The 13,491-nt window shown below is 50.4% G+C and overlaps 1 protein-coding gene across 2 annotated transcripts; it reads right to left on the reverse strand.

Moving 5' to 3' along the window:
• Positions 1–235: 235 nt before the first annotated feature.
• On the reverse strand, positions 236–9,043 carry DUSP26 (dual specificity phosphatase 26). 2 transcript variants are annotated; one of them, XM_024250608.3, is made up of 4 exons: positions 8,585–9,043; positions 6,184–6,480; positions 2,449–2,663; positions 236–1,108 (listed from the first exon to the last, which is right to left on the reverse strand). In XM_024250608.3, exons 2-4 carry the CDS (start codon positions 6,402–6,404, stop codon positions 909–911), a joined length of 636 nt encoding a protein of 211 aa, XP_024106376.1. In that variant the 5' UTR covers positions 6,405–6,480; positions 8,585–9,043; the 3' UTR covers positions 236–908.
• Between the last annotated feature and the right edge of the window lie 4,448 nt (positions 9,044–13,491).

Genomic DNA, 13,491 nt, shown 5'->3' on the forward strand with positions numbered 1-13,491 from the left:
GGTCCTCTGCTGCCCCTTTGTGGACTAGCTGGAAACAACAGCCCAATATATCGCTGTAGGAGCATGAAATTGGACTTGGGAGAAAGAGCACCAGAACTGGTGGAGGTTTGAAGGCTGGTGGAGGATACGAGGGAGTCAGGACTGTCTTTTTCTCCAGCAAGGCTGGGGTTCCCAGGAGAGAGTCCTAGAACTCTTTCAAACTGTCAATGACCTCAAGAAATTCTCTTCTTTTTCATGATCTTTATTTATCCTCGAGACACTTGGATCCAGTAAGCGAGTGACAATTTCAAGACTGCCAGCCATGCACCTCTGTATGTTTTTGGCCCCAAGCAGCAGCCGTGGGCCTAGTGCCAACCCTCACACGCTAGCTACCTCCTCCTGCGCTTGGAGTGGAAAGTCTGTGGGGTTCTGTCTCTGGTTCTGCAAGCTTTTCACACCATCTCTTCGCTGTGTGTCTCTATGCTAGGGGTTTCACACAACTCTACACCATTGCATTCATGCTTGCCGTATCCCTGACTTTCTGCACAAGTGAAGGGCAGAGATGGCCCTTTTGTTTTGGTGAGGGAGAGAGGGGAACACTTGGGCACAGAGAGGGGAAGGGACTGTGAATCTCAGGGAGCACCCTGGCCAGATCCCAGTGGTGTTCGAATCCCAGGACCATCTTCCATCTACAGCCTAGCTGCCTCCTTCCCTGGTCAACCCTTCCTGGGTGCCCATCCACCACACTGCCCAACCTCACTCCCTGTCCCCTCCCGCAAAGAGTGGCAGTGGCCTGGGGCTCGGCCTCTCCTGACCCCAGGGGAGGATGGGTGATCTGAGCCTCCTGCTACCTGCCACCTGGGCCTCCTATCTCCAGCTGGGAGCCAGGGACCCACCCATGGCCTGGCCTGACCTCTCTCCCCCTCCCCTCATGCTTCCAGACCCTGCCGCAGCCTGCGGTCCAGGGCCAGGAGCTGCCTCAGGAAGCCCCGGTTGGGGATGATGCCTCGGTGGTCTTTGACTTTCTTGATGGCCTCCACGAGGGTAAGGTGGTGGTACAGCATGAGGTAGGCCAGTACCAGGGTGGCGGATCGGCTCACGCCCACAGCACAATGCACCAGGATCTTCCCTGAGAGGAGAGACACAGAGAGAGAGAGCTTTGAGACTGCTTGTGGCAGCTTGGAGGAGGCTGGGGAAAGGGTGACATGGGGCCGGGCATGGTGGCTCACACCAGTAATTCCAGCACTTTGGGAGGCCGAAGGGGGAAGATTGCCTGAGGTCAGGAGTTCGAGACCAGCCTGGCCAACATGGTGAAACCCCATCTCTACTAAAAATACAAAAATCAGCCGGGCATGGTGGCCCATGCCTGTAATCTCAGCTACTTAGGAGGCTGAGGCAGCAGAATCGCTTGAACCCAGGAGGCAGAGGCTGCAGTGAGCCAAGATCGTGTCATTGCACTCCAGCCCAGGGAACAAAAGCGAAACCCCATCTCGAAAAAAAAAAAGGGTGACATGGACAGGGAAGAAGAAGACAGGTAAGTACAGGTGCATGAAGACAGGAATGGGTGCAGATGAGCGGATGTTAGGAATGCAGATCCCTGGCGAAAGGGGAGAGGCCTGGACAGAATAAGAGGAAGGGGACATGCAGTGGCTCAGTGTCCATAAACCTGAAAGGGGTCAAAGGTGGAGACTCACCACTGATGTAAGAGCCAGCTTTGCATAGAGTAGCGTGAATGAATCAATTGAAAACACTGTCGTTACTGGCCCCTTCCTCAATCTCTCCACCATTCTAGCTTGTTATTCTCAACCATTGAATATATATATGTATTTAGACACAGGGTCTTGCTCTGCCTCTCAGGTTGAGTGCAGTGGCACAATCATAGCTCACTACAACCTCTAATTCCTGGGCTCAAGAAATCCTCCTGCTGGCTGGGTGCAGTGGCTCATGCCTGTAATCCTAGCGCTTTGGGAGGTCGAGGAGGGTGGATCACCTGAGGTCAGGAGTTCGAGACCAGCCTGGCCAACATGGTGAAACCATGTCTCTATTAAAAATACAAAATTTAGCTGGACGTGGTGACGGGCACCTGTAATCTCAGCTACTTGGGAGGCTGAGGCAGGAGAATCACTTGAACCTGGGAGGCGGAGGTTGCAGTGAGCCGAGATCATGTCACTGCACTCCAGCCTGGGTGACAGAGAAAGACTCCATCTCAAAAAAACAAAAAAGAAAAAGTCGATCACATATAATCTTGCCACCCAGGTGTAACTTGCCACTCTTAACATTTTTGATAATTTCCTTCTTGTCTTTTTCTGTATTGCTTTAAAAAAATGGTTGAGATAATATATTTTTCTTTCTTAACAAGATCCTGAGCATTTTATCACGTCACTAAAATCTCACTCCACTCTCAAACCCTTGGACTTCCCCAAATTCCAGGCACCCTGTTCTTTCCTGCTCCCAGCATTCCCCTCCTACCTCCTGGCTGGCTCAGCGCCCGGTGGATGAAGTCGGCGGCCGTCTGGAAGTGGATGCTCATGTCAAAGGCTGGCGAGTCGTGGGCCTCAACACCCAGGTAGCGGATGCCCAGCCCCTCATAGGCCTCGGGCGTGCCTCGCCACCGGCTGTGTGAGGCATTGAGGACGTGCGTGATGCCCAGGCGGCGAAGCTCCCGGCGGTTGTTAGCCATGTCCCTGCATTGAGTAGAGGTTAGAGGAAGGGTGGGAAAGCCAGGTTGTTGAGGAAGACTCCCTTGTCTACACCCTGTTAACTTCCTGAATCCTATTGTTGATTTTTTTTTGAGATGGAGTCTCGCTCTGTTTCCTAGGCTAGAGTGCTCACTGCCACCTCCATCTCCTGGGTTCAAACGATTCTCCTGCCTCAGCCTCCCAGGTAGCTGGGATTACAGGCACATGCCACTATACCCGGATAATTTTTGTATCTTTAGTAGAGATGGGATTTTATCATGTTGGCCAGGTTGGTCTTGAACTCCTGACCTCAAGTTATCCTCCCGCCTCGGCCTTCCAAAGTGCTGGGATGACAGGTGTGAGCCACCGTGCCTAGCCTCCTGGATCCTACTATTGGCCTAAGGACACTACTTTACTTACTAGTGACCCAGAAGGGAGGAACCAAGATGGGCAATGACTTGGAGTCTTGTCTTGTGAGCCATGGTTGAAGGTATAGGGGATGTTTTGCCTGGAGAAGAGAAGACTAAGGGGATGGGGTAAAAATAGCCATAATAAAACTGAAAGTGTGCGGCTGGGCACGGTGGCTCACGCCTGTAATCCCAGCACTTTGGGAGGCTGAGGCGGGCGGATCACGAGGTCAGGAGATCAAGACCATCCTAGCTAACATGGTGAAACCCCGTCTCTACTAAAAATAGAAAAAATTAGCCAGGCGTGGTGGCAGGCGCCTGTAGTCCCAGCTACTCGGGAGGCTGAGGCAGGAGAATGGCGTGAACCTGGGAGGTGGAGCTTGCAGTGAGCCGAGATCGCGCCACTGCACTCCAGCCTGGGTGACAGAGCAAGACTCTGTCTCAAAAAAAAAAAAAAAAAACAAAACAAACCTGAAAGTGTGTTTTCTGGAATTGGGATTGTCTTGGATCTGCAGGGTTCTCAAGGGTAGAATGAGGATCAAGGAATTAAAGCCCCAGGGAAGCAGATTTCATTTTTTTTTTTTTTTTGGGAGGGGGGACAGACTCTTGCTATGTCTCCCAGGCTGAAGTGCAATGGTGCGATCTCAGCTCACTGCAAACTTTGCCTCCCAGGTTCAAGCGAATCTCCTGCCTCAGCCTCCTGAGTAGCTAGGATTACAGGTGCCCGCCACCATGCCCAGCTAATTTTTGTATTTTTAGTAGAGACGGGATTTCATCATGTTGGCCAGGCTGGTCTCGAACCCCTGACCTCGTGATCCACCTACCTAGGCCTCCCAAAGTGCTGGGATTATAGGCATGAGCCACTGTGCCTGGCCAGCTGATTTCAATTTCATACAAGGAAGTACATTCTAATGGTGGAGTCTAGCTGAGGAAAGGGTGGAGCACCTTGAGAGAGAGTGGTTTTCCTGTCCCTGGGGTATTCAGGCAGAAAGAGGAGATGGCCATGTAGCCGTGGATGCTGCAGAGGGGAAATGAATGTCAGGCAGATTGTTCTGCTCGTTTCATCGGTCCTGCTCACCCTGAGATAGTATGGTTCTGACATCCATTTCCACACCTAACTCCCCTATGTCTCTACTCTTGTTGACACCCAGAACCGTCTTGTGTTTTTGCCAGATATTCCATGGCTCACATTTACCGTGTTTTTTTTTTTTTGAGATGGTGTCTTGCTCTGTCGCCTAGGCTGGAGTGCTAGAGTGCAATGGCGCTATCTCGGCTCACTGCCACCTCTGCCTCCCGGGTTCAAGCAATTCTCTGCCTCAGCCTCCCGAGTAGCTGGGATTACAGGTGCCCACCACCACGCCAGGCTAATATTTGTATTTTTAGTAGAGACGGGGTTTCACTGTCTTGGCCAGGCTGGTCTTGAACTCCTGACCTCGTGATCCATCCACCTCAGTATCCCAAAGTGCTGGGATTACAGATGTGAGCCACCATGCCTGGCGACATTTACCCTGTTTTATGACATCACCTTCAGGTGTTCATCCAGCCCAGACCCCTCAGCTTGGTGGCAGACACCCCTGGGCACCACAATCATATCTCAGGGCAAACGCCCTGTCCAGTGCAAACTCCTTAAGCAGAAAGAGCACTGAACTTGAGCCTCCAAGCCTGGGCTCTGCTACTTACAACCCGTGTGACCTTGGCCAGTCACAACTTCTCTGAGCTTCAGTCTCCTCATCTGTAACCCAGGGAGAGTGATACCTACCTCACAGGGCTGTTGTGAAGATTAAGAGAGAAAATGTGTGTGAAAAAATCCTTGTAGGCCAGGCATGGTGGCTCATGCTTGTAATCCCAGCACTTTGGGAGGCCGAAGCGGGTGGATCACTTGAGGCCAGGAGTTCAAAATCAGCCTGGCCAACATGGCTAAACCCCGTCTCTACTAAAAATACAAAAATCAGCTGGGTGTGGTGATGAGCGCCTGTAAGCCCAGCTACTTGGGAGGCAGAGGCAGGAAAATTGCTTGAACCCAGGAGGCAGAGTTTGCTGTGAACTGAGATTGGGCTACTGCACTCCAGCCTGGGCAACAGGGTGAGACCCTGTCTCAAAAACAACAATGCTGGGCACGGTGGCTCACACCTGTAATCCTAGCACTTTTAGAGGCCGAGACAGGTGGATTGCCTGAGCTCAGGAGCTCAAGACCAGCCTGGGCAACATGGTGAAACCCCGTCTCTGCTAAAATACAAAAAAATAATTAGCCGGGCAAGGCGGTGTGTGCCTGTAGTCCCAGCTACTCTGGAGGCTGAGGCAGGAGAATCGCTTGAACTCGGGAGGTGGAGGTTGCAGTGAGCCAAGATCGCGCCACTGCATTCCAGCCTGGGTGACAGAGTGATACTCTGTCTCCAAAAAAAAAAAAAAAAAAGAAAGAAACCAAAACCAAAACCAAAACAAACCAAAGAAGCAAAAGAAATCCTTGTATAACTTTGAGGGAGAGAAGTGGGGATGGCTCTTCCTTTGATGTTTTTCTCTCCATAGCCTTCAAATTGCAGAATCTCTGTAGGCACTGCTGCTTTGCTTGGTCTCAAGAGAAACCACTGCAGCTTCCTACCTACTGCTCCTGGCTTCCAGTGACTGCCTTTTCCCAGAGACATTGCACAATAGATGGAAGGTCAGAGAAGTCATCTATTGTGCCTGGTATGTAGCACTGGCACGTAATAATAAATATGTGATACATGAATGATATTATTACTGGAACAGAGTCTTTCTGTCCAGACTTGGGTATTTTTATTTTATTTATTTTATTTTAAAATAATAAGTAGAGATGGGGTCTGGCTTTGTTGCTCAGGCTGGTCTAGAACTCCTGTACCCTAGATACTCCTGCCTCAGCTTTTCAAAGTGCTGGGATTACAGGCAAGAGACACTGTGACTGGCCAGAGTTGGGCATTTCAATAATCCTGGCCAAACTCTCCCAAACCTGCAGCCTCTACTCTCAGCCCATGTGCCCTATCCCCTCAATCTTCAACCAGGAACCAATGACACCACTCCATGCCTGTCTGCCACCCTTCTCCTTTCTTACACACACAAACACACACACGCTCTGCCGTGGGCCCAGTCTGCCCGATACATACTGGTCTCCGAGATAGAGGCCTGGCCAGACCTCGTCGGCATGGTTACAGGCTGTCTTGCCTGTGTAGAGGAGCCGCTCCAACTCGAAGACATTGAGGAAAGGATGTTGAACAGTTGGCATCTCCTCCAGGTTCCCTCGAGTTCGAACGGGAGACCTTGAGCTACTCCGGGAGAAGCGGGCCATAAAAGTCATAGAAGCCCAAAGCCAGTTACCAGGGCACATCTTAGAGGTGGCAGAAACCGTGGCAGCTGCAGGAGTGGCTGTGGTAATGATGGGTTCAGTTGCCAGGTAGCTGCTGCTGGAAGAGGAAGGGGTGTGAGACACACTTGAGTGAGTCCAGAGCAGCTGCTTCCCTTCCCTGGGCTGGTCCTTTGGGAGAAGATTCTCGAGGGAGAGAAGGTAAGCCTGGCTCTGGCGGGAGCCTTCAGGGGTGGCTTTTCCTTCAAGCTGCAGCAGCTCCTTTTGCTCAGCTCTTTGGCTCTGCCACGCAACGAGGTGGGAGAGTCACATGTCCTTGTTTACGGGGAAAGGGAGCTGCCCAGCTGCTAGGTTTCAGCTCCATCACCCCACCCCCACTGCCAGCACGCATACACACACACACACACACACACACACACACACACACACACACGGCACTTGGGTGGCTGTCCCCACTGCTGGGGATCTTGCCAGCTGGAATCTGGGTCTCATCTGCCTGGGGCTATAGGCAGAGAGCCTAGGGAGCTGGGATGGGGTTGGGGGTACCTTTAGACCCATCCAGGGAGAATTAGCAGGGAGACAACAGCAGCTGAGGCCATGACACATGTCAGGCCTGCCATCTCTGTGCCAGAGAGTTAGACTTTAACCCCTTCGTGACCTGCCACTGCCTCAGAGATAAACCTGCTATGGGAAGGGTGTGGTGGCGGGGGGGATGGGGTGAGTGGAGAATAGCAATAAAGACGAAGAGTAAGTTTGGGAAAAATAAGTACTTGCTGAATGCATGAGCTTATGGAAGAAGGCACCAATCTATGTGCACAACAGGCAAACCACCCTCCTTGGATCAGCATTAGGAAATTACTGATCAGATCTCAGCTCTAGTGTGAGAATTTCTGAATCGAAGCAGGGTTGGAGTGTTTTGTCTGTGTGTGTCTTGAGGGGAGGGTGACAGAGGTGGATGGTGGGGGAATTGACTCAGGGTTGGAGTGTTTTGTCTGTGTGTCTTGAGGGGAGCGGGGACAGAGGTGGGTGGTGGGGGCCTAGAAAGCAGGAAGGAAAGGGAAAAATGAGAGATCCTGCCAGGTCCAGGGGCTCAGAGGCTTAGAATTACTAGCCGTATGGCTCTTGGAGTCAAGTGACCCTACAAAACATGAGGTCAATAACGAGGGGCTTAGCAGGTGTGTCTCAGATTACCTGTTGAGCTGCAGAGCTGGGAAGGACCAGCGTTTGAGGCTTGCCCTGGGACCTTCAGGCAGGGAGGCAACAATGGCAAGGCCCCTTCCCCCTCCCTCCCCATCCTCTCACACCTGTGGTCCCGCCTGTTTGAAAGCAGAAGGTCCTGGACCCTGCAGAATCCCCTTCCACTCCCTTCCTGGCCTCCTGCCAGGGGGACTTCAACTCTATGACCAGCAGTGAGAGGCCATCTTTGTCCCTGCCCACGCTCTGTCCCCATCTCACACCCCTAGCCAGGGCCCAGCTCTCCCTTGCCCCAGTGCCAAGAGAAACCAAGCACTTACAAGGCATTAGAAGCAGGGGTTTTAGGACCAGGATTGGTGAGGGAAGATTGGATCTTAGGGTGTTTAGGGAGAGAGAGAGAGTTTTCAATGGCTGGGTCCAGAAGGAGCACAGAAATATAGCACTACAGCCATTACCATCACCACCATCACCACCACCATCACCATCATCACTACCACCATTACCACCATCACTATCACCATCATCTTCTTCTACCTTTGCACCCAGGCCTAAAGACCCCATTACTTTATTACAATACAACCTTTCCTCTTAGAGAGTCTGCTGTCTACGAGATGATGAATGGGATGGGGGAAGCGTGAAGGAGCCCAGGTCTAAGAAGGATCTCCGTGGGGCTGTTTTTCCCGGGGGGCGCAGAAGCCCCTTTCTGTCCCGGGATACAGCCCTGGGCATTCTCCAATCCCATCCGCCGGCTCCAGGGGCCCTGGCCCGCCGCTCCCTCCCTCCGCCTGCGGTCGCCTTTGTAGCAGGTCCATGGCTGTCGCCCCAGTCCTCGCCAGCCAGGCAGCCCGGCCCCGCGCGCGGAGGGAGGGCGCCCGGGAGAGAGCGGCTGGCTCGCTGGGCTCTGGTGCCCGCTTCCCGGTCCCCTCCCTCCCCCGTCGCCCCTAGCTGGGCGTCTCTCCCCAGCCTGGAGAGCCAGCTGGGAAGGCGAAGGCCCGCCGCAGCCCCTCTACCTCTTTGCAAGCGCTGCGCTGGGCCTCAGTCCGAAAGGCGGATCGCCGGCGCAGACAGCGCCACGGCCATGACGCTCCTGCTGCTGTCGCCGCCGCTGTTTCTGCCCAAGACAGGTTGACAGATTAGCAGCTATTTTTAAGCCATGACACACACGTCGAAGCAGGGTTCAAATCAGCGTGTGCGCTGGTGACATACAGGGACTCGGTCTCACATTCGGTGGCCCGAGTCGCCAGGCAGAGTGGGCTCCCCAGCAACCCCCCCACGAGCCCGCGCGCCTTGCAGACCAGACACGGCACCGCCGAGCCCCAGCAGCACCGCCTGGAATGCATGCGTGTGTTCTCAGAGCTGCACCAATTACAAAGCGTTTTGCCTAAATATTACATTATAAGTCATCCCAGGCACTGTCTTAAACACACACACTCCTCCCAGACAGAATTAACTAATTACATAGACACGATTCTGTGCACTGGCTTGTACATGCCTCGGTCTCAATAAACCATGTCATAAAGAACAATGGTCCGTAGCCCCCATTAGCCTTCATTATATGCCATGGGCTTCATTTAGCTTAAGGCATTTTATCCTCCCCACAAGTCTATCAGGGAGACATGATTACTATTGTCCTAATTTTAGGGAGGAGGTGACCTAGGCGCAGAGAGGCTAGGTACTCTGCCCTGGTCACACAGCTCCTTACTGGCAGAGCTGAGCTTGTTCAAACAATGGCAGCCTGGCTTTGCAGTTTATGTCCTTAACCACTCTCTAAACCAGTGCCTCTCACAAAGTGGAGAAGGCACCATGGATTTCCTTCATTCAGGAAGACACTTCCACCAGCTCAGCTCATAGTGAATTTCTCTTTCCCCAGACTCTCAAAACATTCATCTTCATATTAATTTCTTTCTTTTTTGAGATGGAGTCCCACTCTGTCACCCAGGCTGGAGTGCAGTGGTGCAATCTTGGCTCATTGCAACCCCACCTCCCAGGTTCAAGCCATTCTCCTGCCTCAGCTTCCCAAGTAGCTGGGATTACAGACGCCCACCTCCATGCCCGGCTACTTTTTTGTATACATTTTTTCTTTGTTTGTTTTTTAGTACAGACGGGGTTTCACCATGTTAACCAGGCTGGTCTTGAACTCCTGACCTCAAGTGATCCGCCCACCTTCTCTCAAAGTGCTGAGATTACAGGCATGAGCCACTGTGCCTGGCCATCTTCATATTAATTTTGCATGTGCTGCCTTCTAGTGACATATTCACTTGATCTGCATTTTTATTGTAAGCTCCAAGATTGTAAGCACTTTGAAGGCAGGGACTGTGCTACCTTCTCCAGTGCCTACCTCATTGTGTGAGAGAGAAGTGGGGGAGATGATAAATGTTAGTAGATGATGCTGTTGAGAACTAGGCTGGCTTGAACTCTGGCTGTCTACTAGAAGAAAGGCAGAAAGTACATTGGCTCAGACTGAAGCTGAGGGTGTCAGCTGTAGCTGAAACCAGGACTGACTCCATTCCCAGCAGTGGTGGCAGATCAGGTTTTGATCTCTGGGTTAGAGAAAGTACTGGCCAATGTGACAATCCCCAGGTTCCATGACAGGCTGCCATCCAAGTTTAATGTACCTCCTAGCCTTTTTTTTTTTCTCTAGAGAAACAAACTTAATTCTTTTCACTTTTCCTTGTCCCTTGTGGTACAGCAGTTTAAATAAGAAATGAAATCCTTGTCATTTAAAACAAACAGTCAGGGCACGGTGGCTCACGCCTGTAATCCCAGCATTTTGGGAGGCCAGGGCAGGCGGATCACCTGAGGTCAGGAGTTCGAGACCATCCTGGCCAACATGGTGAAACCCCTGTCTCTACTAAAAAACAAAAATTAGCCGGGCGTAGTGGCAGGCGCCTGTAGTCCCAGCTACTTGGGAGGCTGAGGTGGGAGAATTGCTTGAACGTGGGAGGTGGAGGTTGTAATGAGCTGAGATCATGCCACTGCACTCCAGCCTGAGCGACAGAGCAAGACTCCATCTCAACAAATAAACAAACAAAAGTGAAAACAAACAAATTATCAAACAAACAAAAAACCCCAAGGAATTAACCTGAGAAATTTGAGATTTTAATTTGCGCATCCAGGAAAACCTAGTTAAAACATTATCACGAAAGGAATTGTGAAAGAGCACTTATAAGATCAATGTCATTTTTTTTTTTAATTTGTTTGTTTGAGACGGAGTTTTGCTCTTTTTGTCCAGGCTGGAGTGCAATGGCGCAATGTCAGCTCACCGCAACCTCCGCCTCCCGGGTTCAAGCGATTCTCTTGCCTCAGCCTCTCAAGTAGCTGGGATTACAGGCATGCGCCACCATGCCTGGCTAATTTTGTATTTTCTAGTAGAGACAGAGTTTCTCCATGTTGGCCAGGCTGATCTCAAACTCACAACCTCAGGTGAAGATCAATGTCATTTTAAGTGGAAAGTCTTCAAGATTGGTAGGTTGAGAGGATGTTGTAGGTAAAGCTGATCCCAATCTTTGACAAGACTTCTGTTTCAACCCTGCATTGCACTTTTTTCAAAAAGCTGGGAAAATACGGTTTAAAGTACACCACAGACAATGTGTACAGCTGTTTATGGGTAATTATAGAAATTGCCTGGGGACCGACATATCCGTGAGGATCATTTTCATGAGTCGAGTTGATCTATAGCTCACTTGATTTCTTTTCTTTTTTTTTGTTTTTTGTTTTTTGGAGGCAGGGTCTCAGGCTGGAGTGCAGTGGTGCAATCATAGCTCACTGCAGCCTCAACCTCCTGGGCTTAAATGATCCTCTTTTAAACGATCCTCTTGCTTCAGCCTCCTAAGTAGCTGGGACTATACAGGTGCATGCCACAATGCCTGGCAATTTTTTTTTCTTTTTTTTTTTGGCAGAGTGTTGCTCTGTCTCCTAGGCTGGAGTGCAGTGGTGTGATCTTGGCTCACTGCAACCTCTGCCTCCCCAGTTCAGGCAATTCTTGTGTGTTGCCTCCTGAGTAGCTGGGATGACAAGTGCATGCCACCACACCTGGCTAATTTTTGTATTTTTTGTAGAGATTAGGTTTCACCATGTTGGCCAGGCTGGTCTCAAGCTCCTGACCTCAGGTGGTCTGCCCGCCTCAGCCTCCCAAAGTGCTGGGATTATAGGACAGAGCCACCATGCCCTGCCAATCAGCTCATTTTATCTCACTCATGTATTAAATTGGTGTCATCATTCTGATTGAATACCTGAGAGAGACTGACATTTGGTCAGATTAGTTAACTCATCCACATCTAGTGTATGGCAGGACATAGGTTCAAACCCAGGGCTATTTTATTTGAAACTTCAGTGTTTCAAGACAAGACTGGAGAATCGTTTCCTCTGTAAAGCCTTTTTGGGTTCACTCTTTTTTTTTTCGAGACCAAGTCTTGCTCTATTGCCCAGGCTGGAGTGCAGTGGCACGATCTCGGCTCACTGCAACCTCTGCCACCTGGGTTCAAGCAATTCTCGTGCCTCACCCACCTGAGTAGCTGGAATTATACGCATGTACCACCATGCCCAGCTAATTTTTTGTATTTTTAGTAGAGACAGGGTTTCACCAAGTTGGCCAGGTTGGTCTCGGGCTCCTGACCTCATGATCTACTTGCCTCAGCCTCCCAAAGTGCTGGGATTATAGGTGTGAGCCACCGTGCCCGGCCTGGACCCACTCTTTTTTTTTTTTTCAGACGAAGTCTCGCTCTGACACCCAGGCTGGAGTGCAGTGGCTCAGTCTCATAACCTCCACCTCTAGGATTCAAGCAATTCTCCTGCATCAGCCTCCCAAGTAGCTGGGATACAAGAGTGTGCCACCGTGCTTGGCTAAATTTTGTATTTTTAGTAGAGACAGGGTTTTGCCATCTTGGCCAAGCTGGTCTCAAACTCCTGACCTCAAGTGATCTGCCTGCCTCGGCCTCCCAAAGTGCTGGGATTACAGGCATGAGCCACTGTGCCCAGCCTGGATCCACTCTTATTTGTCCATTTCCTTCTTTGTGCTCATATACACTTCCATCAAAGGACCTATGAGCTATATTTGTTTCACTTATTTATACACTTATTTAAATCATATTGCCTGTACTAGAAGAATGAATGGATACACTATACTGGGATGAACATGGTGGCACGCACCTGTAGTCCTAGCTACTTGGGAGGGTGAGGTGGGAAGAACGCTGGAGTCCAGGAGTTTGAGGCTGCTATGAGTCACGATTGTGCCACTGCACTCCAGCCTGGGTGACTTAAAAAAAAAAAAAAAAGATAAAAATAGATTTCAAAATAGTTTTGAAAGAAATGATTAAATAAATATACAGACAGGGAGGTGTTCAAAAATAGAATGTGGGAAAAAAGAAAAAACAAGAATGACCATCAAAATATGGCATATGTTAAAGGTCAATTCTAACTGCTACCATTTAATTATGGGCTGGGCTTTACATACATTAGCGAATTCAATCCCATAAATAGATTTAATTAATTCACTTTTACAGTTGAGGAAACACGTTTAGAGTGCTGGTGGTAAATCCACTCTGTGGCCAGACAGCTAATGAGTGGAATTTGAGCATGGATTTCAACCTAGAACTATTTTAAACCAAAGCCTGTGCTTCAAACCACTGTAGTAGACTTAAAGAAAATAGAAGAGTAGTTGTTAAAATGTATCAAGTCCTGCTGTGTGCCAGGCATTTAACAGAAATGGCATGAATCATTCTCAAGCGACTCTCCTGGCTTTGTCCCTTTGGGGGGATGTGGCTCCCCGTGGCATGATCTGCGAGGTGCGACGCATACAGAAGGTTGGGACCAGCAGCCTCTTCAATCTCTGGAGAAGCTCCCTGCTGCTCTGTAATCCTTCCTCCTAAGTAGAGGATAGCGCTTCCTCCCAACCACACACCAGATACCGCCATGCCCG

Source organism: Pongo abelii, chromosome 7 (genome assembly GCF_028885655.2).
Source record: "Pongo abelii isolate AG06213 chromosome 7, NHGRI_mPonAbe1-v2.0_pri, whole genome shotgun sequence".
NCBI classification, from domain to species: domain Eukaryota; kingdom Metazoa; phylum Chordata; class Mammalia; order Primates; family Hominidae; genus Pongo; species Pongo abelii.

What these genes read in the sequence shown, in the direction of transcription:
- DUSP26 (XM_024250608.3), bottom strand. Translation starts at nt 6,404, where the DNA reads ATGTGCCCTGGTAACTGGCTTTGGGCTTCTATGACTTTTATGGCCCGC. An exon ending in GGCCTCTATCTCGGAGACCA is followed by an intron (nt 2,664 to 6,183) that starts GTATGTATCGGG and finishes TACTCAATGCAG; the next exon opens with GGACATGGCTAACAACCGCC. An exon ending in GGCGCTGAGCCAGCCAGGAG is followed by an intron (nt 1,109 to 2,448) that starts GTAGGAGGGGAA and finishes CTCTCCTCTCAG; the next exon opens with GGAAGATCCTGGTGCATTGT.